Source organism: Eleginops maclovinus, chromosome 9 (assembly GCF_036324505.1).
Source record: "Eleginops maclovinus isolate JMC-PN-2008 ecotype Puerto Natales chromosome 9, JC_Emac_rtc_rv5, whole genome shotgun sequence".
In the NCBI taxonomy this organism is placed as follows: domain Eukaryota; kingdom Metazoa; phylum Chordata; class Actinopteri; order Perciformes; family Eleginopidae; genus Eleginops; species Eleginops maclovinus.
Genome location: NC_086357.1, coordinates 28,478,793 through 28,502,973, shown reverse-complemented (window position 1 = coordinate 28,502,973; position 24,181 = coordinate 28,478,793). Strand labels below are relative to the sequence as shown.

Sequence of the window (24,181 nt, the reverse complement as noted above, 5' to 3'; positions counted from 1 at the left end):
ATGGTCTACGCCCCTGTCTCCGATGCCCAAGTTTCCTCTGCCACAGGCCATGTCCATGTTCTGCCTTGTACTCTGCCTTGCCCCCGGGCCGTCTGCCCGAGACACCCTCCTCGTCCTTGCCCCCGGTTGTTGTCGTTTCCAATCCGGTCATGTCCATGTTCTGTGCCTGTTCCTGTCCACCCGTCTGTCTGCAATTCCATTTTAACCGGCGCCAGCAGGGGGCGAAAGAGACGAGTGAGCGATACAGGGAGACAAACACAAGAAGAAGAGATGAGTCGGCTGAGACAGAGCGAGAAGACGGAGAGAAGATTGAGGGGAGAGACGAGTTAGCGGGAGACAGAGAGAGGAGCTGGTGAGTGGAGTGAGAGGAGAGACAAATTAGCGGGAGACAGAGAGAGGAGCTGGTGAGTGGAGTGAGAGGAGAGACAAATTAGCGGGAGACAGGGAGAGGAGGTGGTGAGAGGAGTGAGGGTAGAGACAGTTAGCAGGAGAGAGAAGATGGAGAGAAGGGTGAATGAAGAGACAGAGAGAAAGAGAGAAGACTGAGAGGAGAAACGAGTTAGCGGGAGAGAGAAGACAGAAAGAAGAGTGAGGGGAGAGACAAGTTAGCGGAAGAGAGAAGACAGAGAGAAGAGTGAGGGGAGAGACAAGTTAGCGGGAGAGAGAAAATGGAGAGAAGAGTGAGGGGAGAGAGAAGACGGAGAGAAAGTGAGGGGAAAGACAGTTAGCGGGAGACAGAGAGAGAAGACGGAGAGAAGAGTGAGGAGAGACAGTTAGCGGGAGACAGAGAGAGAGAGGAGCTGGAGAGAAGAGTGAAGGGAGAGACAGTTAGCGGGAGACAGAGAGAGAGAGGAGCTGGAGAGAAGAGTGAAGGGAGAGACAGTTAGCGGGAGACAGAGAGAGAGAGGAGCTGGAGAGAAGAGTGAATGAAGAGACAGTTAGCGGGAGACAGAGAGAGAGAGGAGCTGGAGAGAAGAGTGAAGGGAGAGACAGTTAGCGGGAGACAGAGAGAGAGAGGAGCTGGAGAGAAGAGTGTGGGGAGAGACAGTTAGCGGGAGACAGAGAGAGAGAGGAGCTGGAGAGAAGAGTGAAGGGAGAGACAGTTAGCGGGAGACAGAGAGAGAGAGGAGCTGGAGAGAAGAGTGAAGGGAAAGACAGGTAGCGGGAGACAGAGAGAGGAGGCGGAGAGAAGAGTGAGGGGAGAGACAGTTAGCGGGAGATAAGAGAGGAGCTGGTGAGAGGAGTGAGGGTAGAGACAGTTAGCAGGGGAGAGAAGATGGAGAGAAGGGTGAATGAAGAGACAGAGAGAGAGAGAGAAGACTGAGAGGAGAAACGAGTTAGCGGGAGAGAGAAGACAGAAAGAAGAGTGAGGGGAGAGACAAGTTAGCGGGAGAGAGAAGACAGAGAGAAGACGGAGAGAAGAGTGAGGGGAGAGACAAGTTAGCGGAAGAGAGAAGACAGAGAGAAGAGTGAGGGGAGAGACAAGTTAGCGGGAGAGAGAAAACGGAGAGAAGAGTGAGGGGAGAGAGAAGACGGAGGGAAAGTGAGGAGAAAGACAGTTAGCGGGAGACAGAGAGAGAAGACGGAGAGAAAGTGAGGAGAAAGACAGTTAGCGGGAGACAGAGAGAGAGAGGAGCTGGAGAGAAGAGTGAAGGGAGAGACAGTTAGCGGGAGACAGAGAGAGAGAGGAGCTGGAGAGAAGAATGTGGGGAGAGACCGTTAGCGGGAGACAGAGAGAGAGAGGAGCTGGAGAGAAGAGTGAAGGGAGAGACAGTTAGCGGGAGACAGAGAGAGAGAGGAGCTGGAGAGAAGAGTGAAGGGAGAGACAGTTAGCGGGAGACAGAGAGAGGAGGCGGAGAGAAGAGTGAGGGGAGAGACAGTTAGTGGGAGACAGAGAGAGAGAGGAGCTGGAGAGAAGAGTGAAGAGAGAGACAGTTAGCGGGAGACAGAGAGAGGAGGCGGAGAGAAGAGTGAAGGGAGAGACAGTTAGCGGGAGACAGAGAGAGGGGGGTGGAGCACCAATGAGCTCCTCCACATGTGAGAAAGGTCCTGACATCATTTCAGCGCCGATGTGAAATGGTGGGGACAGGCTGGAGCTCAGTGCTCTGAACTATGACAGTGAGGGAGAGGAACATCAGAGGGACAGAAAGACAGACCTTAAAACTGTTCAAAAGTTCTGATGGTTCTGATGTGTTCGGACTGATCTGTTCTATAACTGGCTGAAACTGTTCAGATGTCTAACACACAGAAAGGGAAACTCCAGCTGCTGCTCTTTATTCACTCTCTCTAAAGTCAGCTCTTTTAAGATGCACACATTTCCAAAAGCTATTGATTTATTTTCTCTACTTTATTTTAAACGCAGCCCGAGTGGAACATTAAAAATACCTACAGTCATTTTGATGTTCCGGACCTTTTCTCTAACTGGACCTCTGAACTTTAGTTGACTAACCCTGCTCTAGGGTTTACAGTTTACAACAGTATGTATGCATTGGGTTTGACTTCGATTAACCCCTAACATAAGACTCTGAAGTTCACCCGTCACCTTAAACGTTACCGCAGTAAACTCTCCGGTTATCCCTGATGCTACTCATATTTACACTTGGCTTTAAAATCTCTGGTTTACACCTTTACAGAAATGTAAAAGTTTCCCCTCCCGCTTAGGTTGAGCCATAAAGACTCAGCTTTACCACTCACGTAAAACTCTTAGGTTTACACCTTGCTTTGCCCGGTTCACATTTCATGTTGTTCGACTTCGCCCCCAACGTTAAACTCTACTTAATCTTCATATTAAACTCTCCGGTTTACCTCACATGATAAATGTCCGGGTTTACCTTGAGGCTAGACTCCCAGGTGTTCCACGCTCTTGGGTTCACATCTCCCTTTAACTGTGGTCTGACACCCCACCAAACTCCCAGTTTTACCCCTCTCATTAAACCTTTGAAATTAGGATTATGTCCCAGTTATGGAGACTGTCCAGATGCATGATGGGAAATGTAGGACTAATTGTTTTTAGAAGTCAGAGAGCCTGAACAACAAAAACAGCATGAAGAGATTTAAAAAACAGAAACAGTTTTATTGATTTATTACAGTTTTAATGAAACACCCTGAGAGACAGCAGCTGGGGGGGGGGCCATGAGCAGCAGTGTGTGTGTGTGTGTGTGTGTTCATGTCTCTACAGGTGAGTATGTACGCGATTTGTGTGTGTTTCTCTACAGCTGTCTATATGCGTGTCCCTTCATGTGCATGTGTCTGTGTGTGTGTGTGTGTGTCTGTCTATGTGTGCGTGTGTGTGTGTGTGTGTGTGTGTGTCTACATGTGTGCATTAGCTGCTCCTGACCCCTCACACTCGATGATGAACGTGTCGTCGTTGCTCAGCTCGTCGTCACACTTTGTTATCGTGAACTTTGCCTGAAAACACAAATAAAACCCTTAGTTATTTACACTTAAATTATTAAGTATCAGTTCATGTGTCTAAATGTCCACCCACCCGAGTCATCTTCTCTGCGATGTGGATGGCCGTCTGTGTGTGAAGCGTCACCGGTCCGGTCCGGATCCGGGACGTTCCCTTTGCCAACGCCATGAAGATGATGACCTGAGGAGGAGGAGGTCAGGGGTCACTTCTCAGGACACCGTATGTACAGTGATGTCACAGTGATGTCATGAGGCGAGTCTCACCTGGTCCTGCAGGAACTCATCCACACAGCCGTTGTGTCGGACGTTTCTCAGCAACATCTCAGCAGCTTCAGCACCAATCTGATCCGCATACACACCTGACACACACACACACACACACACACACTAAAGTATCTGAAGGGAACTAATACACTTCAGTTCCTTTATACACCGCTGCTCATTATCATTTACCAAGGCTGTGATCTGATTTGAATAGCGAGTGCTTGACTCTCCATGCAGTATGTTAGCTGATTTAATGTATTAATTATAATAATGATAATTATATCATGTGCTCTATCCCTTTGCTGCAGATTTCAAGACTTTTCAGGGTCAGTTTGAGGCGCTCACCTTTCCTCCCAAGGGCCGATCCTGCGAACACACACCCTGTGGAGGACTCTGCGATGATTCTGCAAAAACAGAGAGAGAGAGATCAATCAGAGAGGGCGCTGAATCACAGGGACGCCTGCACCACTGTGTCACAGCTGTCGTTTCCCATGATCCTCTCTGACGGTGAACTCTTACATGATGCCGTTCCCGCTCCCGGTGGCCTTCTCCTTCTCCTGCAGCGCGGGGATGTTGATGTACAGGTCTTTGATCTCTCTCCTGATGGTGCGCACCGCCGAGGCTGACATGTCTTTTGCCAACTGAGGAACACACACACACACACAGAGAGGTCAGCTGATCATCCAACACCCGCTGTGACATCACTTCCTGTCAGCACAGAGGCAGCTTTACTTTGTAGGGCAGGACTCCGGCCACGAAGGCGCGGCCGTAGACCTTGGTAAGCTTCCCTCTCTCCGTCATCACCACCGGCTGGAGCTCCTTCACCGGGTTCACCGTCACCATCACCTCCCCTCCACCTTTAGGGTAGTACCCCCTGAAACACACACACAGTTAAACACACACACAGACAGTAACACACACAGACATGTTTCTACTGAGCAGCAAACTGACCTCAGCCTGACGTCACAGTCGAAGTGGACTCCAAACTTCTCCATGGTTGGTTTAAACACCTGAAGGAGAAAACCAGCTGTTAACATCTGTCCATATTTACAGGCTGTTAACTTAAAGTGGAATGGCACTGTTTATACCGTCTGTAAACAGGGAGTATATACAGTGTTTTCAAAGTGTTTTAACAGAGATTACTCACAGTGTTACACGAGGTATCTCCAGTGTAGAGCAGGGTTTATTTACAATGTTTATACAGTGTTAATAAAGGTGTGTTTGCAGTGTTGTGTACAATGTATATTTACGATGTAATTGGTGTTTATAGTGTGTATTGAGAGTGTTCATTTATTGTATTTAAAGTGTCTTTTGTAGTGGTATACAGTGCATTTCCAGTGCATGTACCTTGACGGTGTAGTCGATCTGAGGAGCCATCTCTGCATTGGTTCCTCCCTTCAGAACGAGCTGTGAGGGTCCGTCAGCGAACACAGCGCAGGGGAGGGACGCCTGCAGCAGCAGACACACACTCCTAACACACACATTATATATGATTAATAAGATGAACTGTTATTGATGTCCTGTCCAGCTCCGGGGAGCAGTTCACATCCTTTACACTCACCTAACAGATACAAGTTTTATGAATGAACACTTAGTGAATACGTCTGGACGTTGACGGACGGACTCACCCCGCTGTCTGTGGGTCGGCTGTGTGGTTTCCACACTGGATCTTTCCTGGAGTCAGACTGATTTCAGTGGAGCCGATCTCTCCTCCCTGCAGACTCCCAGAACACAGATCTGAGACCAGCTGCAGGCCGCTCAGGTGCTGAGGCCTGCACACAAACACAAAGCATATATATTTATAATACAGCAACTGCAAACAATATTAAACATCTACACACAGCTGTCTGTCTCCACTGCATCTTAGCCAAAATAAAAACTCTACGGAGTCCTGACAAAGGTCTGGCTGTAGGTGAAGCTAAGGCAGGGGCCGCTAAACTGACTGGGTTTACAGAAAAGAAATGTAGCTGCGGGACTCTGGTTTTTGAGATGGTTTCTTTATGGTTTAATGCACTTATTCAGAATGGGATTCATTACAAAGTAGGTTCTCACATACGAGGAATTTGCTTTGATATATTTGCTGCTTACAATTGTAAGTTTCTTTGGATGAAAGCATCATCGAAGTTTAATGAAATGTAACATCATTAAATATTGTCTTTTTATAACCGTTATATTTTGACCTGATTTTCTTGTGTTTGCTCCACCAAACAAATGACTTGAATGTACAATCGTACCTGGCAATAAACTCCATCCTGATTCTGCCTGAGAAATGCTAACAAAGCTACATTTAGCATTTTAGTGATTCCTTTATTATCATCATTATTTAAAACTACCAACTAGACTTCTTTTTAGTGTTGAGGGTGTTCGGCTTCATGATAACAAAAACAATGGACACACACACACACACACACACACACACACACACACACACACACACACACACACCATTAAAGTATCTGAAGGGGACTAATACACTTCAGTTCCTTTATACACCGCTCCTCACTATCGTTTACCATGGCTGTGTTCTGATTTGAATACAGAGTGCTTGCCTCTTCGTTCAGTATGTTAGCTGACTTCATTTTATAATAATAAAAACAATGATAACCAGAACTCCTTTCAGAATTTGAACAAATCTGACATGGTTTTGAATTTCACTCTAAATAAATATATAAAACATCTATTATTTAAACAGCTGTGTGATCCTGGGAGTCTTTTAGTGAAATCGGCAAACATGAGACCCTTCCAGCAGATCGATAAACTTAATTACCAGCCATGATGCAAAGCTGCGGGCTGCAGAAGAAAGACTGCGACACAGAATCTGCTAAGTTTTCTGTCTCATTTACACTCATTTACAAGCCTCTGCAGGAGGGAGGGAGGGTGCAGAACTTTAAGGCAGCTTTAGTAAATTAACTAAATTAATAAATGACTCTTAAAGAAGTTATGATCGTTTCAGAAACTCTTTGTTTTTATAAACCGTTGCATAGAGTCTGGTCTCCATTGATGCTACGATATCGTTTGATCAAAGTTTCCCAACAGCAGCACATGAAATAAACTTTTATCCAAACAGACGATCTTAACCTGAATCCAGCATGTTGTTAGATATAATGAAGTTAATAGAAATACTGCAGGCTTTTTGTTTTTATTGTTATCTGCAGAGTAAGTTAGCGGCTCCACTTTAATGAATAGGCTAACGTTAGCCTGCTAGCTCCTGGCCATGTCTCTGCAAAAAGAGAGAGGCGGGGCTGCGTTCATTCCTATGAGACTCGCTCAGTGGCGCACGAGGCCCGAAATGCATAGAAAATTACCCGTATGTAGGCCCACTGAGCGTGCGCAGTTGAGTTTTTTCTTAAACCAACCTCCGCTCTCCCTCTCTCGGCCCAGTCACATGAATGGATAGAGAAAATATCTCTGATTTCAGCCTTAAAACACATTTCACAACATTTACACCCTAATGATTTAAATAAGGTTTATAAAAAGGGTTCGTGCTGGTTAGTTTATTTAGCAAAAATAATTCAGTACAATATGTTTATATGTTGAACAGATTGGTGTATTTATTATTTCATTCTGTATATTTTATAATGTTGAGATATTCTAAATATAAGTATCTTTACTGAGACTATGTGTATATTTATTTATTTTATCTTGTTTTTATTTTTATTTTATTCTGTGTTTTAAGCATTGACTGTAAAAATAAGGTTTTAAGTCATTTTATAATTATTTTAGATTGACTCAAAATGCTGCTGTGACAAAATAATTTCCCAACTTGGGATAAATAAGGTATCCATTTATCTATCTAATATATATATATATATATATATTTATTTTTGCGGTTTATTTTATTATGTCTATACTTTACTCCAGCTTTTAAATATGTTCATGCCTGAACACACTGCTGCTGTTACACAAGAATTTCCTAATTTGTGATCAATAAAGCACCTACTTATCGTTCTAATGTAAGTCCATGGGAAAATGCCCTTTTGGGCCAAAATGACGTCACTTGAGTTGTAGTACCACCCTTTGGCCACTGAGTCCCTTCGCAAAAATCTGCCTCATCGCTCTTCCTTCTGGGGGTTTGAGCTACCGTTGAGCTAACGCTAACTCACCTCAGCCCCGGCGTGCTCCTGCCGGCCCGGACCTTTGTGATCTTCACGGAGGTTCCTGTGATGCAGCTGAGCGCCGCAGACACCCGGAGGATCTGCCCACCCTGCAGGGGCACAGAATGCGGGGAGGAAACTCATCACACACCGGTCAGAACAGCCTGCTAGCGGTTAGCTCCTCTGTTAGCGTGTTAGCAGCGCGGTGATATTAAAGTGTTTATTTGATCTACTCACGCCCTCCATCACGCTTCCGTCGATCTCCATCGCCTCAGATTCCATCTTCTCACCAACACCTAACTTTAGCTGTTTAATAGAGAGTCTGCTTCTGATCCGCCGGAGAGATGCTGCTGCTTCAACTTCTGTGTGTCGAGTTAGATGGAACAGCCTCATACACTTCCGGTGCATTTCAGAATAAAACGAGTAGTTGTTTTGCTGCTGTGAACAATTACCCGTAGTTGTTTATTGTTAGATAATAGGCTTTTAAATGATACATCTCATCATCAAATCTAACTTCGTATGTTTTTGAAGCCAGTTTGTTTCTTTTCTAATAAAATATGAATACAAATTGAATATTCGATTTTGATTGGACAATTCGGACATTTCCGAGGTTGATAATACTCGATAACACACCGCTGCTAAGTATAACATAACCGTTGAACATATTCACAGAGTAAAAGCAAAACATTTGTTCTTCCCACAGGAACAGCATTACTCAGGACAGTATAGTTGCATAAGTACTGAATGCATAAAACATTTTCTATAACGTACCCTTTATTTTGAAATCCATTTCCGGTCTTGCTCCGGCGTTTCAGAGAACTTTACGCCTCTGGTGCGTAAGAGGTGTCGACCCCTGTAGGCCGCAAAGGGATCTGCAGCAGGAGTCACTTTCTAAAAGAGGGATGCTGCACAGTCACTGCCTCCTGATGAGAGTAATAGGAATAACAATACGATGACAATTAGAAGCAGATGCATTAAAGCACAAGTTAATATAGTTTATCCTATTTAAAGTGTATTAGATATCATTATATTTTTAACAGCTTTTAAATTCCGGTAAACGGTGACTACACCACTGATTTTGTCTCATATAATAAATAATGAAGTAAGATTAAAAATAGGAAAAAATATAGGAAAGTTTCCAAGTTTACTTCTTAAGAAAAAATGGATACGAATAAATAAATGTTTAAATATAACATACAATAAAAGTAACTCAATATCTATTTTTAAAACATGCTAAATACATTTGATTAATTAATAATAAATAATAATAAAACAAATGTTAGTTTCTTTTTAAGGGCTATTTTATTCATTGTAATTACATTGTCTTGTTTTTATTTTATTTTTGTATTGTTCTGCTGCAATGAAAACATTTCCCAAATTGGGATCAATTAAGTAATTCTATTCTATTGTAATCCTCTGATCTGGGTTTTTTGTTTTACTGCTATTACATTACCAGCTAGTTCTTTATTTTTAAATAGTCATTTAAAAAATAAAATACGGCTGCTTTTTGTTTTGTTTTTTACCATGGTGTTCTTATCTGTGTTTAAAAAAAACGAATTGTCTTTATTATTAATTGATTCCTATTAATGTTGCTGCTGCAGTTTCTCCACTGACCGCAGGGGGCACTGAGACGTTTTTCTGGAATCAGTCTGCCGCCTGTGAGGGAGAACAATATACTCCGCTCTGATTGGCTGCTGGGAGGGGAGTGCAGCTGTGACGCCAGCGGTAGACAGTAAAGATGGCAGCGGTGACCAGAGGCTCCTTCACTGTGTTCCGGCGGCTGGTGAGAAACTAGGATTTAAAGAGTTATATGTATTAATGTGTTCCGTTTAAATATGTGTTTCTGATGGTAACACTGGCTGTCATCACTCCGTCAGCCGCTGGGTCAGAGACATTAGCCTAGCCTGTTAGCTTCTGTAACTTCTGCTGCTAACTATGATGCTAACTATGCTAACAGACTGGATTAAAAACAGAGAATCTGAATCAAGTTTTTTGTCAGTTTTACTCAAATAAGGAATCTGTCTTGGTGTATGGTGGTGCAAACATAAACAACATAAGGAAATAAATTGTGAGAGAAGGTCAAAGTTGTAACGATCGTTAAAATAAAGTATTAAAAAAAACTATTTAGCTTTAAAATAAATGTGGAATTAATTCTCAGAGAGCTTAGCATGGACATGGTTCACAGTATTAAGAAATAACACCATGTTGTTCACCTGATGTTCATTAATGTCATGCATGATGTTTGTGGGGTGCATACAAGTCAGCATAGTACTACAGCTGTGTTGTCTGCTAACATGCTAACTGCTGTTTAACCTGCAGCTTCAGTTAGCATCCTGCAGATGAACGAGGTCGCAGGGTGCTAACTGATGCTAACGGTCTGTGATCTGATTATCCGATCATTAGTGAAGTAAAAGTACACAAGACACTCTGAAAGTACTCCGATACTACAGTGCAGATTCAGTACTTTATACCACTAGTTAGTGAGCCTACATACACAAAGAGAGTGCGGCCAGACTTTTAGTCTTCTCATTCTCTATAATCACATCAAAATTATATTAGAGATGATATCCATAGTGGAGCTAATGGGCAAAATAAAGTAAACACACAAGAACATCATACATAAAACTCAAGCACCTGTATGCATTCAAAGCAGCTGCACTGTTGCATAACTGTTAACCTCTAGTGTTTGTATAATATATTTATAGTTACTTGTTTATGTGCTGCTCTGAAATCTTGCAAGTGTGAGAGGTCATCTGAAATTGTAAAGCTCTTTTGGATTATTTGATGTTAAGTTTGACTTCCTTTTTCTCATCCAAAAAGTGCTGCTTTCTTAACCTGAAGTTAAAGAATGATTCAGATAAATCGACTTGAATGTGTATATTTAGCTAAATGAAGCTCAGTTAAAGTAATGTAACTGAAGCAGTTCAAGCAGAATATGCTGTTCCTGCTGCCCTCAGCTGATTGTGTAATATAATGTGTTTAAAGTACTCCAAAGTAACAAAGTATGTCTGTCCCCTCAGCTGAGCCTGCAGGCTCGGAGCCGGTGTGTCCGGAGCTTCCGGCCTCAGCGCTCCGTGCAGCCGCTCTCCTTCAGGTGTGAGCGCAGCTTGCAGCTGTTCAGGACGCTGCACACTGCAACAGGTACACACACACACACACACACACACACTCACATACTCACACACTAATACCTGGGACTGGCTTTGGTCCAACTGTAAGAAAACACGCAGCAGTGACTTTACTTCCTAGTTTAACTCTAACTCTTTTGTATCTGTGACGCTCTCTACCAATTCACTCTGTGTTGATCAAACACTAACCAATCTTCCAAAACCACCGGGAGAGTTACATTCCAAGCCTTTCATTTCAATGTTATAATTGAGTAGTCTTCAGAAGTGTTTATCTCATGTTTGAGTTGTTTTTCATTGCAAGTCAAACACGCCTACTTTGGTTTGATTTCCACGTTCACAGTTTTAAGAAACGAGCTTTGAGTTTAAAATTGAAACATATTTTCATAGAGCAGCTAGAAGTTCTTTCTCTCAAAATGCATTAGACGCCTCCATTAGACTCCTTTGTTCACTTCTGAAACATAGTTACATCATAATGGAACACTCACACTCCTGCTGAGCTCTGGTTTCAGACAGGGTGAAAAGAGGTGCTGCAGCACAGGCAGTCTGAGAAACATAAAGAGCTTTTTGAACATTAAAGCATGGAGACATGTCCCAGGAGAGACTACTGGTAGTAGGTTTAACAGTGGGACGTTTATGACCTGAAGATCATTCATTTCAGATCTGGTCCTTCAGGTTTCAGGAATCCAGGAAGTTCACACAAAAAAGTCTTTATTTTAATCTCGTTCTTCTTTTACGCATCCTGAAACAGAACACTGAAACTGTCTGCTCTTCCTCCTGCTCGGATGGTTTAATGACTTGGAAGAATCCTGATAGACTCGTTTCATCATCATTTTAAACCTTTATGATACTGACTCTTGTCCCCTCCTCTGCAGTGAGCCGAGGGCCGATCGTTCAGTTCAAGCTATCCGACATCGGGGAGGGCATCATGGAGGTGACGGTGAAGGAGTGGTGCGATAAACTTTATTGATATTATTTGTGTTTATACACTATTTGTACCCCAGTTTCACACGGACACACAGAACAGTTGCATGACTTTTATGCACATTTCTTGTTCTGCACTTTAGATTGTGCTATTTGTCATATTTTAACTATTTAAAATGTTTTCGTGAATATTTCTATTTTGTTAAATTTCCCTTTTTATTTAAAATGATTTTATATAGTTTTGGAATTGTTTAAAATAATGTTACTATTTATTTTTCTACAACGTATTTCTCTCACTGTGTTCATGTCTGCACCACTGGGACCAAAGGAAATAAGTCATACATGTGAACCTACTTAATAAATCTGATTCTGATTTAAATACAATCAAAAAGATGGAAAATTACAACTATAAATCTATTCCTCATTTTAGGAAAGAAGTGTATGGAAAAGAGGATCTGAGGAGGTTTAATAGAGACATCTCTAAGGCAGTTTATTTATGAACACCTTTGAACACAAGGCAATTCAAAGTGCTTTACAACAATGAAAGACATCACGGCATGTGAATAGGTCTAAGTACGTGTCCGTGTCCCTCAGGTACGTGAAGGAGGGCGATAAGGTGTCTCAGTTCGACAGCATCTGCGAGGTGCAGAGCGACAAGGCGTCCGTCACAATCACCAGCCGCTACGACGGCGTCATCACCAAGCTGTACTACGAGGTGGACGCCACGGCGCTGGTGGGGAAACCGCTGGTGGACATCGAAACCGAGTCCAGCTCCGGTGAGCAGAACACTCAAGTACTCTACGCAGTGAAAGTACTGCTTGTGTGTAGTTTTAATGGCTTTGTATACTGCAGGGTAACTTGTGAATTTACTCCAGGTGAACTAAAGTCTGATTTAAGGGTTCATTATATTTACCATCATTAATCCAGATCTGCCTAGCAACTAAATAAATGTAGTGGAGTAAAAGTACACAGTAGCATCACATGGAAATACTGAGTAAAGTATAAGTACTTCTGAAAGTAGAGTATCTGAGTAAATGCACTTAGTTACTTTACTGGTCTGTGATTGGTCAGAGGTGATCCAGGAGGAGGACGTGGTGGAGACGCCGGCCATGGCTCGAGAGGAGCACACTCACCAGGAGATCAAAGGTCACAAGACGCAGGCGACCCCCGCTGTGCGCCGCCTCGCCATGGAGAACAACGTGAGTCCTGCACAGAGACAGATATTCTGACCGATCATCAGCGTGACAGTGACGATGAAAACGTCAACGGGACGGTTTTTACTGACAAAAGATAAGCAGATTTACAATGACCCCCCCCCCCCCAGATTAAGCTCAGTGAGGTGATCGGGACGGGTCGTGACGGACGGATCCTGAAGGAGGACATCCTGAACTTCCTGGCGAAGCAGACCGGTGCCATTATTGCCCCGACGCTGTTCCAAGAGATCCAGCCTCCCCCCCCTGCTGCAGCCCGGCCCACCAGCCTCCCGGCAGCAAAACCTGCCCCTCTCATCCCGACAGCCATCCCCAGACCCGTGTTCACCGGGAAAGACGTCACGGAGCCGCTCAAAGGTCAGAAACTCACTCGCCATAAGAACACGGGTACTTTTATGAATCCCCGTGGGGAAACTCGATCTTCTGCGTCTGACCCGTCCTAGTGTTAGGAGCAGTGGGCTGCCATATGTACGGCGCCCGGGTAGCTGGAAGGTCACCAGTTCAAGTCCCCCAGGCCAAGCCCCTAACCACTTTGCCACCACCGCAACTTAAATACGATGGATTTATACATAAAGGGAAATATCTTCCAGGTTTCCACCGTGCGATGGTGCGCACCATGACGGCGGCGCTGCGGATCCCTCACTTTGGGTACTGTGACGAGGTGGACCTGAGCCGGCTGGTGTCTCTGCGCACGGAGCTGAAGGCTCTGTGCGAGAGTAGGGGGGTCAGACTCAGCTACATGCCCTTCTTCATCAAGGTACTCCTCTTCTCAAAGCTGATTGGTTAAAGGGCTCTCTATTGGTGCTAACGCTGTGCTCTGATTGGTGCAGGCGGCTTCCCTCGGACTGCTTCACTTCCCCATCCTCAACTCATCGCTGGACGAGGGCTGCCAGAACATCACCTACAAGGTACAGGATTACTACATACTCTAGTTATTTCCACTTAGTTCTGTTGGTATATGATCTGTGTCGGCTCTAGTTCAGCTTTTTATATTTATTGAATTTTTGTAATAATGTATTTGAACTGTTTTGTTGTTAGCTCCAGTTCTTGGATCAGGTTAATGAATAATTTAATTTAGTTTCATTATACTTTAGATGTTTTATTGGCTCTCATTTTGTATCAAATTATTATTGTATTTTATATAAAATCATTATATACATTACTAAATGTGAATCTAATTAAATATTATTTTGTACTTTAATTGAGTTAGATCTTTCTATGAAATGTAGTCCTGATCATAACGAACACTTTTTATATTCACCGTTTAGCCCTTTGAATGCCACCGGTGTTCTTTTGGATCAATACGAGGATAATGTGTACTTACTAACTACATGAGGTTCACGTATATGAGCACAGACAACATGATGCTCATTTGTTGCACATGAATTAAATATGAAGATCGGGATGTCTCGTTCTCAGGAGTGCAGCCTGGTTTGTTCTCTTTTAAAAATCTCCCAGACTGAAATGTCGGAGAGCAGCTGCAGGTATATCGTAGTAAACATGCTATCTGTGTGTTCGTGCTGCAGGCGTCTCATAACATTGGGCTGGCGATGGACACGAGTCAGGGTCTGCTGGTTCCCAACGTGAAGAACGTGCAGCAGCTCAGCGTCTTCGAGATTGCTCAGGAGTTAAACCGGCTGCAGGCGCTCGGAATCGCCGGCCAGCTGGGAACCAACGAGCTCACCGGAGGAACCTTCACGCTGTCCAACATCGGATCGGTGAGTACAGGAACATCGGGAACAACATCAGGAACATTTACAGAACCTGCTGCAGATCTGACGGGTTCCCTGTGTTTTACAGATCGGAGGGACGTACGCCAAACCCGTCATTCTTCCTCCTGAGGTCGCCATCGGAGCTCTAGGAAAAATCCAGGTGGGTCTCAAACCTTACCGGGAAATGAAATATTGAAAGGGTTCACTACAAGTATTTAAAACATTAGAAATCTGCTATAAAATATTCACCTTATTTAACGTCGGACGGAACAAAACAGAGGTCCTTATACAGAGCCCTGTGGTACACCGCTGTTTCAAATGCTAAATGTAGAAAATCTAAAAACAAAACTAGACCAGAGTCAGAGGGAATCTTCTATACATGTTCTCTGAAGGAACAAAAGCTGAGAAAATCCAGAATAAAATAACTGATGTTGTTGTTTTTGCCCCTTCAGGTGCTGCCGAGGTTCGACGCCGCCGGTCAGGTGGTCCGGGCTCACATCATGAACGTCAGCTGGTCGGCGGATCATCGAATCATCGACGGCGCCACCATGAGCCGGTTCTCCAACCTGTGGAGAGAGTACCTGGAGAACCCGGCCAGCATGGTGCTGGACCTCAAATAAACAGAGAGCATTATTTCCCATCAGCCCCGGGGGCCTCCTTCCCGCCGCCTCGCCTCACCTTCCTGTCGGAGGCCTTCTTGTTCACTTGTTTCCTTGTTGCCTTTGAGCAGGGCGCCGGGGGAGGGGCCTGTCGATCATGTTGACGACGGCTCACTGACAGCTGGGGTTAAAGTCTGAACGTTAGCCGGTTTAGCATCAAACCCACGACTTCAACACTAACACACTCGGGGAATTCACAGAGGAGGCCTCTAATGCTAAGCTAATGCTAAGCTAACTGCTCTACTCCTGTGAAATGTACACCTATTAAAGTTTGGAAATATGCAGCTCTTTATCTCCTTTGAAAAAACAGTTCAATCCACACCGTAACAGGTTGGCTATTTACATACAAACGTGTGTATAAACATAGACATGCATGTACAATCTGTACATTTCTGACCCTGACAGCAGGTATTGTAGCAGGTGAGGCTCAAACTGTATTATGGGGTGCAGTGAAATTGATAAAGCTCCTCTACATATCCGTTTCCAATATATCATTCAGAATACATTGAAGTAGGAATCACTTCTATCTGTTTCATAAATCCTGGGCTTCCTTTTCTATTTGCAATCAGACGCAAAACTGTGTGTCTGGCTGGGATATTATTCATCTCTTTATTAGCACAGCTATCGGCGGCCTCGGTCTCTCCTTTGTGAATTCCCCTCTGTTTCTTTTTAGTGTTTCTGTAAATTTATAACAAATCATGTTTTTGTCAGTGCTGGATCTGCTCCAGAAACTGTAAATAAATCAGCTGCTGATCAGAGCAGTCCTGGTCCTCCTGTGTCCTCTGCTGAACGTGATGCAGACTGTTACAGAGATATATATCCTATACATGAATGTACAGGATATGTATCTGGTTAGATATCAGCAGCGGACCCCCCCCTCTCTGCTGGACTTCCTGGTTGTCCCGGTGGCTGCTGGGTAAAAAGCACATGGTTGGATGTTACTTGTCTGTGTTCAAAAAATATTTCCTGTTTTCTGTGTTTTTAGCGAAATGTAAAAGGTGTAAAAAAACGATTAACTTTGGTTATTTTCTATATTTCTTTGGGGTGCGTGTAGATTATTATACTAATGCAGTGTTGACCTGGTGATGAACTTTAAATAAAGCTGACGTGCACAAACTGAAGGACTAAATGAGAGTTTTACTTATCTCTGAGAGGAAGTGGGTTACACAGGTTTTTGTGCTCTGAATTCTGACTTTTTTCCCCAAAGTCTCAAAGTCTGAACTCTTTCTAAAAACTGTCATTTATTTTTCTCAAAATATCAAAATTCTCACTTTTTTCTGAAAACATTTTTTTGACTTTTATCAGAAAACTCAACATTTTTATTTCTGAAAAAAATAAACATGAATGGACCATGAACTTTGAAACGCCTCCATGGGACTCCTTTGTTTACTTCTGGAACATGGTGACGTCAGTATGGAACACTAGCGCTTCAATAAATTGTAACTGGTCGCTAAGGGGCGGGACGTCTCTTAAGTGTTTGACCAATCACAACAGAGACGGCTCCCTCTGTGTGAGTGTGTATAAATACTTTATATCTCAAAGAGCGACTGGCTGTTTGTTTGGAAGTCTAAGGCCAGGCGAAGTGAAGCCATTTGATTTCTCAACAGAGAATATTTTGATATCAAATACAGATATTCAGATGAGCTGCTTTCATTTTTATCAAAGGTGTATTAAGGGCAGAGCGTCACGTGACTGTCTTTGTGTCGGAGGGGTCATGTGACCTGGAGGCTAAAAACAGACCTGAGGTCAGATTACAGCCGCAGGACGCAGCATGGAGGACGCCTGCAGTACAAGGTGAGACTATAAAATACTGCAATACTGCTTCTGAATACTACAAACAGTACACACACTGCTGCACACACACACCAGGTGAGACACAACACTCTCACATAATACTACGATCCTAAAGTTATACTACTACTGAGTAAGGTGAGACACTATTCAGAAATACTACTGAATACTCACAATAATACTGCTAAATACTACTGAATAGAACCATAAATAGTACAACATTACTACTGAGTACCACTGAAATACTACTTAATACTACCAATACTACGGAGACACGACTGAATACTTCTTTATAACAGCTGTAATACTGAATACTACAAACAACACTACTGAATACTGGAAGAATACTTAATGCTAAGTTCCAAGAGTATTTAAAATATAATTTGAGGTAATATTTCCCCCAGGATGCTGAGAGGCAGGAAGAGGTCGTCCTGTTCAAACTCACTGTGACACCAGAGGAAGTGCTCAGCAGGAAGTGGTCAGCAGGAAGTGATCAGCAGGAAGTGATCAGCAGGAAGTGGTCAGCAGGAAGTGATCAGCAGGAAGTGGTCAGCAGGAAGTCATCAACAGGAAGTGGTCAGCAGGAAGTCATCAACAGGAAGTGGTCAGCAGGAAGTCATCAACAGGAAGTGGTCAGCAGGAAGTGGTCATCATGGTGGTTGTGGCCTGCAGTTCTGTGAGCTCCATCAAAGCCTTGTGGGAAACGAGGATCAAGAGAGTCCAGGTGGAGAAGGAGGATCAGAAGAGGAGCCGGAGGAGCAGGTGAGAGAAACTGGTGTTATAATCTGAACCGGCTCTCCCTCTAACGTCCAGCAGGGGGCGACACCTCCAAATATTCCTACTTGTCTCTTGATTCATTCCGGATGAGTTCATGATCTCAATCCATAGTTTCAAGTCTCCTTCAACACAGAGTACTGGTCCATAAAAGCTCGTACTAAGTCCTGTTCTGTAATAGACCCTGTTCCTGGTTCTGCCTGAGTCCTGGTCTGTAATAATCCCTGTTCCTGCTTCAGGCTCAGTGTCGGTGCCTGGGAGGACCGGGCAGTTCTGGCCCGGCTGAAGGAGAAGCTGCAGACCGAAGAGGGACGGCTGGTCCTCCGGATCGAGCAGGAGGACTGGAAGGTAAGTGGACCCTGTAGGAGGTCTACCTGAAGGACCTGGTGGTCTCTGCTATGACTGACGTCTGTTCATGTCTCAGTCGCTGCCCGGCTGCTTGATCCAGTTCACCCAGGTCCAGGAGTGGCAGATCCACCGGACTGGCCTGCAGAAGATTCCTCAGTTCATCTCCAGCTTCCAGAACCTCATAGTCCTGGATCTGTCCCGTAACGGGGTCTCAGAGATCCCCAAACCCATCGGTCAGTACATCCACAAACATTATTTTATTCTAGCAGTAACACCGAATCCAGGGGTGTAGACCAGGTCCTGCAGTTGGTCCAACTCTGTCTCAGTGAGTCCTCTTCTGGTCTGGTTCTGTAGGGAAGCTGACCCGCCTCAGGGAGCTGCTGCTGAGCTACAACAGGATCGAGTCTGTTCCCGAAGACCTGAGCGGCTGTGAGAGTCTGGAGAAGCTGGAGCTGGCCATGAACCGGGACCTGAGTGAGCTGCCAGACCAGGTACAGACCACAGACCAGGTACAGACCACAGACCAGGTACAGACCACAGACCAGGTGCAGACCACAGACCAGACCACCACAAAGATAAAGATAAAGAACAGGTTCAGATCGAGTACAGAATAGGAGCAGACTGGGTAAAGACCAAGTACAGAACACAACCTCAGTCAGACTACAGACCAGGTACAGACCAGCTAAAGACCACAACCCGAGTCCCTGTCTGACCTGAGGTCTGTTTGACCCTCAGCTGAGGAACCTGAAGAAGCTGCAGCACCTGGACCTCTCCATGAACGCCTTCAGTCTCATGCCGGACTGCCTGCTCGACATGCCGGCTCTGGAGTGGCTCGACATGGGGGGAAACTGCCTGGAGTTTTTACCTGATGACATCGACAGGTGAGTCCCAGAGGCCCCGCCCCCTCCTTCCTTTCACAATAAAAGCTCTGCAGATATAATATCTGGAGTGTTTCATCACGTTCATTGATCAGTGGTTCTGTCCTCAGGATGGAGGCGCTGCACACTCTGTGGCTGCAGAGGAACCAGCTGCAGAGACTCCCGGAGAACATCATCCGGATGCAGAACCTGGACACGCTGGTCCTCAGCAGCAACAGACTGTCAGACATCCCTCCGCTGATGGAGGACATGTCCAGACTCCGCTTCGTCAACTTCAGGGACAACCCTCTGACTCTGGAGGTGACGCTGCCCTGTAGGAGGAGGAGCAGCGAGGAGGATGAGGAGGAGGAGGAGGAGGAGGAGGAGGACAGGGAGATGTTTGGAAGAGAGTTCATGCAGGTTTACATCCAGGAGGCCAGGAAGAGAGCGCACGCCGCGCTCAACATGCACCGTGTCAACAGCTAGCATCATTCACCTAAACATCTGTTTGACAGAGACTCTGACACGAGCCAAAACCCTACATTACTGCGGTCTCAAACTGTGCATGAATGTTGCTTTTACAGGGGCTCTAATCTTATTCTATCAGAGTCTCTCCTGGGACATGTCTCCATGCTCTGTGTCTCTCCTGGGACATGTCTCCATGCTCTGTGTCTCTCCTGGGACATGTCTCCATGCTCTGTGTCTCTCCTGGGACATGTCTCCATGCTCTAATGTTCAGAAAGCTCTTTATTTTCCTGTGTTGCAGCACCTCTTTTTATCCACCAGAGCCCCGTCTGCTCTGATTGGCTAGCTGGCCTGCTCCATGGTGATTGGTCAACCTGCTTAGAGGTTGTCCCGCCTCTTAGCCTATCAGGTACACTGTACTGGAGCGCTTGCCAATAGGAGCGTGAGTGTTCCATAGTGATGTCACTATGTTTCGGAACTTTGGGCTTTTATCCTTTGCAGACCCGTTTACATGCACCTATAGAACACACCACAGGAGAGGGGAACGGGGCCTCTGTTCGTGTTTGGTTTCTAACGCCTGTGCCTCTCCAGGGACTTTTTACATTTTCTATAATGTTGTATGTCCTTCATCAAGTGTTTGTTAACTCCCGTAAAAAGTGTATAATCTCACATTGTGTTGATTCCACAGAATAAAAATGTAGTGATGTAAACAAACATTTAGGGGAATCCTTCTCAGAATAAATGATCATTTGCAATTTATGATCAGGGCTGAAGTTGGACATTTTGTGCAAATTTTAAAAAATGAGAAATAAAAGGATTGATTTCAATCAGAGGACAGATTGAACCCCAGTAAAAAAGTCTTTAATAAAAACATAAAACACTTTCATTCCAAAACCCTGCTGTAAAAATAGTGTCTCTGCAGTGAGGCGTTCAGGGGACAGCCGTCAGCAGGACGTCTCTCTGCAGTGAGGCGTTCAGGGGAGAGCCGTCAGCAGGACGTCTCTCTGCAGTGAGGCGTTCAGGGGAGAGCCGTCAGCAGGACGTCTCTCTACAGTGAGGCGTTCAGGGGAGAGCCGTCAGCAGGACGTCTCTCTGCAGTGAGGCGTTCAGGGGACAGCGGTCAGCAGGGTCTCTCTGCAGTGAGGCGTTCAGGGGAGAGCCGTCAGCAGGACGTCTCTCTGCAGTGAGGCGTTCAGGGGACAGCGGTCAGCAGGACGTCTCTCTGCAGTGAGGCGTTCAGGGGAGAGCCGTCAGCAGGACGTCTCTCTGCAGTGAGGCGTTCAGGGGACAGCGGTCAGCAGGACGTCTCTCTGCAGTGAGGCGTTCAGGGGAGAGCCGTCAGCAGGACGTCTCTCTGCGGTGAGGCGTTCAGAGGACGGCGGTCAGCAGGACGTCTCTCTGCAGTGAGGCGTTCAGGGGACGGCGGTCAGCAGGACGTCTCTCTGCAGTGAGGCATTCAGGGGAGAGCCGTCAGCAGGACGTCTCTCTGCAGTGAGGCGTTCAGGGGACAGCGGTCAGCAGGACGTCTCTCTGCAGTGAGGCGTTCAGGGGACAGCGGCCAGCAGGACGTCTCTCTGCAGTGAGGCGTTCAGGGGAGAGCCGTCAGCAGGACGTCTCTCTGCAGTGAGGCGTTCAGGGGACAGCGGTCAGCAGGACGTCTCTCTGCAGTGAGGCGTTCAGGGGAGAGCCGTCAGCAGGACGTCTCTCTGCGGTGAGGCGTTCAGAGGACGGCGGTCAGCAGGACGTCTCTCTGCAGTGAGGCGTTCAGGGGACGGCGGTCAGCAGGACGTCTCTCTGCAGTGAGGCGTTCAGGGGACAGCCGTCAGCAAGATGTCTCTCTGCAGTGAGGCGTTCAGGGGACGGCCGTCAGCAGGATGTTCTCCAGAGTCACCTGACTGCTCACATAGCGAGTCAGCTTGCTGTTGAATCCTCTCTGCTGCAGGAAGTGGATTCGGCCGCCGTCGATCAGCTGTTTGCAGAGACGCCCGACCTGCTCTCTCTCCTCCACTGGCAGAAACCTGCAGAGAGGAAACATGGAGGGGGGGGGGGCTTAAAAACTGCTGGAGTTGTTGTTATTTACAGAAATGTACGGAAGCCCTGAGAGGAAAGAGAGGGTTTCTTTTTCTGGTTATGCATTTTCTACGACTGATCTAAAGTGTTTTAAAGTACTTGTTGTTGTTTTGAATATTTATTTCTCACCCTCCCTCGAGTGCTTCTATAAAAACCAGAACAGTAAACCAAGACGTTAAATCCCACGAGGTCAGATATTTACCCGCTCACAGCGTCCGTCTCCTCCGCCGGTTCATGCTCTTCCTCCTCTCCTCTGTGAGTGGTCGGATCCTGACATGGAGCGTCCTGATTGGCCGGTCTCATTCCACACGTGGCCCAGCTCGACATCCTGCAGAACGCTGAGAACTCCTCAGCTCCGAGCCCTCGCTGCAGGAAGAACTCTTTCCCAACGTAGTGACGCCACTCGCAGCGGTGGTGACAGCACAGCGCCACCGCCATGCCCAGAACCTGGACCAGGACCAGAACCAGGGTCTGGCAGTGCTGCTGAATCCTCTGGTTCTGATGTTTTGAGGCGTTTCTGTGGTGGTCCGGTCTCCTGTCTTGGTCCCGGTGTGTCAAGCAGACAGCGCAGAGCCAGATCTGAGACAGAGGAGAAACGCTGAGGTGACACTATTCAAACCTTCTCTACCAGCCAATCAGAGCGGACCACTGCTCTCACCTGTCGCCGCTCCACACAGATGTTTCCCCACGCCGACCAGCGGCAGCTTCCTGTCACTGAGCGGCGCCACTTTACCTGGAGACAGCAGAAACGAGAGATCAACAGCAGAACTCCCCTGGACCCAAAGAGATCCAGATGTTTGTCTCACAGATGTTGTGTCTATTTTCTAAATCCAGATGTTTGTGTCCTAGTTTTGATCCAGATTTGACTTTCATACAGAAACCCAGATGCTGGTCTCTTACTTAAGTCCAAATGCTGGATGTCGACCTGCAGCCTCTCAAACTGAACTCCAGCCTCCTGATGTTTCCCGTCCACCTGAGCGGACAAAAACTCACTATAAACATAAGTTCTGGTTCTGAGTGGTGAACAGTTAGTGTGCATGTTTAGGGCTTTTATTGTGAAAGGAAAGCAGGAAGGAGTAATGTGGTTTACCTTGAACCGCGTGCTGCTGCGCTCCACCAGCAGGAACTGCAGATCCTCGGTGGTCTGCAGATCCTCTGTGGTCTTCAGATCCTCGCTGGTCTTCAGATCCTCGGTGGTCTGCAGATCCTCGGTGGTCTGCAGATCCTCACTGGTCTTCAGATCCTTGCTGGTCTTCAGGTGGTCTCGTCTCTTCAGGGCTTCGTGGATCCAGTGGGACAGTTTCCCTCTACCTGCACCGAACTCAACGAAGCTCCGCCCCCTACCCAGCAGCCCCAGCGCCTCCATGTGACCTAACAGAGCGGACTGCACACACCTGACAGGTGAGAGATGAACAACAGACCAAACTCTGAACATTTTCCTGAGTTTTGAAAGAATTGTAATCCACATGGTTTTCAGTTCAGGTGAGCTCAGGTGTACCTGCTGCTTCAGGTGTTTGTGGGCGGAGTCTCCGTTCTTTGGGTTGTCCAGTTCCTCCTGAACGACGGGATGAGACAGGAAGCCGTCCTCCAAACACTGAAGTCCTACAACAACACCATCCTCACCATCATCATCATCATCATCATCATCATCATCATCATCATCATCATCTTTATTATTTAATAGCTCACAGGTAAACAGAGACTCACCTGTGGCTGCCGCCTTCAGTTTGTCCAGCAGAGACTGTAGCTGAGCCCGGCTGAGATCACACAGACTCACCTGACAGACAGCAGGCGTCATTAGTATTAATATCGCCAAGATTACAACCATCATTCTCAGGTGAGTGTTACCTGCTGGGGCGTCTCCTCTCCGTCAGCTGATCCAGCGTTTATGTTCTCCACATAATAAATCTGCAGGAAGTCAAAGTTACATTCCAATGAGCTTCGAATAAATAAGTATTTTTGAAAAGATAAATAACAATAATAACAACAACAATAATAACAACAATAATAACAACAACAATAATAACAATGGTCTCACAGGCTTTGGCTTCTCCCTAGAGTTGCATTTCTTCAGGTGTTTTTCCAGTTTGTCTTCACTCACGGTGCTGAAACAGACAGGAAGTGTTCGTTAAGCCTCCTGATCATTAATAAAGCTGACTAAATATAATTAATATCTGACTCACTGTTTGGGGTCCAGAGGACACACGATCCTCCTGCAGCTGCCCTCCTCCTGCACACAGGAAACAGAGGAGTGATCAATAATTTGAGATTTACAGTGATTTTATATTAACGATGCTGTCGTCTCTAGACCTATCACCTGAGCTGCAAATAAGAGCACACAGGATGCCATATCCGACCAATCAGAGTTGAGTATTCAGCAGAAGTAAAACAAGGACCCGGCTGTCTCACTGCAGTTACAGTAGTCATACCACAATGATGTCACTAAGGTAAAGGTATAAGCATCAAACTGAACTTA

At 45.7% G+C, this 24,181-nt stretch overlaps 4 protein-coding genes across 4 annotated transcripts in view; 2 read left to right on the top strand and 2 right to left on the bottom strand.

The window, feature by feature from the left end:
• Positions 1 to 3,048: 3,048 nt before the first annotated feature.
• rtca (RNA 3'-terminal phosphate cyclase) lies at positions 3,049 to 8,192 on the bottom strand. Its single transcript, XM_063891680.1, has 11 exons — positions 8,007 to 8,192; positions 7,779 to 7,879; positions 5,304 to 5,447; positions 5,023 to 5,146; positions 4,627 to 4,685; positions 4,408 to 4,549; positions 4,195 to 4,316; positions 4,021 to 4,079; positions 3,676 to 3,770; positions 3,488 to 3,592; positions 3,049 to 3,408 (listed from the first exon to the last, which is right to left on the bottom strand). The coding sequence occupies exons 1-11, from the start codon at positions 8,175 to 8,177 to the stop codon at positions 3,310 to 3,312; spliced, it is 1,221 nt and encodes a 406-aa protein (XP_063747750.1). The 5' UTR covers positions 8,178 to 8,192; the 3' UTR covers positions 3,049 to 3,309.
• Positions 8,193 to 9,422: 1,230 nt separating this feature from the next.
• On the top strand, positions 9,423 to 16,517 carry dbt (dihydrolipoamide branched chain transacylase E2). Its single transcript, XM_063891679.1, has 11 exons — positions 9,423 to 9,552; positions 10,790 to 10,910; positions 11,770 to 11,845; positions 12,413 to 12,594; positions 12,890 to 13,017; positions 13,143 to 13,386; positions 13,620 to 13,786; positions 13,860 to 13,937; positions 14,556 to 14,747; positions 14,830 to 14,901; positions 15,194 to 16,517. Exons 1-11 carry the CDS (start codon positions 9,508 to 9,510, stop codon positions 15,359 to 15,361), a joined length of 1,473 nt encoding a protein of 490 aa, XP_063747749.1. The 5' UTR covers positions 9,423 to 9,507; the 3' UTR covers positions 15,362 to 16,517.
• A 444-nt stretch (positions 16,518 to 16,961) lies between these two features.
• lrrc39 (leucine rich repeat containing 39) lies at positions 16,962 to 20,462 on the top strand. The gene is made up of 7 exons (XM_063892309.1): positions 16,962 to 17,194; positions 17,596 to 17,953; positions 18,205 to 18,313; positions 18,390 to 18,546; positions 18,668 to 18,804; positions 19,049 to 19,194; positions 19,302 to 20,462. The coding sequence occupies exons 2-7, from the start codon at positions 17,844 to 17,846 to the stop codon at positions 19,654 to 19,656; spliced, it is 1,014 nt and encodes a 337-aa protein (XP_063748379.1). The 5' UTR covers positions 16,962 to 17,194; positions 17,596 to 17,843; the 3' UTR covers positions 19,657 to 20,462.
• Positions 20,437 to 24,181, bottom strand: part of trmt13 (tRNA methyltransferase 13 homolog) — a 5,078-nt gene continuing 1,333 nt past the window's right edge. The window contains 11 exon segments of the mRNA XM_063892308.1: positions 20,437 to 21,653; positions 21,908 to 22,156; positions 22,158 to 22,284; positions 22,364 to 22,438; positions 22,606 to 22,678; positions 22,796 to 23,089; positions 23,204 to 23,307; positions 23,413 to 23,482; positions 23,554 to 23,613; positions 23,744 to 23,810; positions 23,889 to 23,935. Of these exon segments, the coding sequence (XP_063748378.1) occupies positions 21,488 to 21,653; positions 21,908 to 22,156; positions 22,158 to 22,284; positions 22,364 to 22,438; positions 22,606 to 22,678; positions 22,796 to 23,089; positions 23,204 to 23,307; positions 23,413 to 23,482; positions 23,554 to 23,613; positions 23,744 to 23,810; positions 23,889 to 23,935 (1,332 nt within the window). The 3' untranslated portion in view covers positions 20,437 to 21,487.

Excerpts from the sequence above, each read along its gene's own strand:
- lrrc39 (XM_063892309.1), top strand. The coding sequence starts at position 17,844 with ATGGTGGTTGTGGCCTGCAGTTCTGTGAGCTCCATCAAAGCCTTGTGG. Across the intron at positions 18,314-18,389 it reads TCGAGCAGGAGGACTGGAAG|TCGCTGCCCGGCTGCTTGAT; the intron begins GTAAGTGGACCC and ends TTCATGTCTCAG. Across the intron at positions 18,805-19,048 it reads TGAGTGAGCTGCCAGACCAG|CTGAGGAACCTGAAGAAGCT; the intron begins GTACAGACCACA and ends TTTGACCCTCAG.
- dbt (XM_063891679.1), top strand. The coding sequence starts at position 9,508 with ATGGCAGCGGTGACCAGAGGCTCCTTCACTGTGTTCCGGCGGCTG. Across the intron at positions 12,595-12,889 it reads CGAAACCGAGTCCAGCTCCG|AGGTGATCCAGGAGGAGGAC; the intron begins GTGAGCAGAACA and ends GTGATTGGTCAG. Across the intron at positions 13,018-13,142 it reads GCCTCGCCATGGAGAACAAC|ATTAAGCTCAGTGAGGTGAT; the intron begins GTGAGTCCTGCA and ends CCCCCCCCCCAG.
- rtca (XM_063891680.1), bottom strand. The coding sequence starts at position 8,177 with ATGCACCGGAAGTGTATGAGGCTGTTCCATCTAACTCGACACACAGAA. Across the intron at positions 5,448-7,778 it reads AGGAGCACGCCGGGGCTGAG|GCCTCAGCACCTGAGCGGCC; the intron begins GTGAGTTAGCGT and ends GTTTGTGTGCAG. Across the intron at positions 3,409-3,487 it reads TCGCAGAGAAGATGACTCGG|GCAAAGTTCACGATAACAAA; the intron begins GTGGGTGGACAT and ends TTGTGTTTTCAG.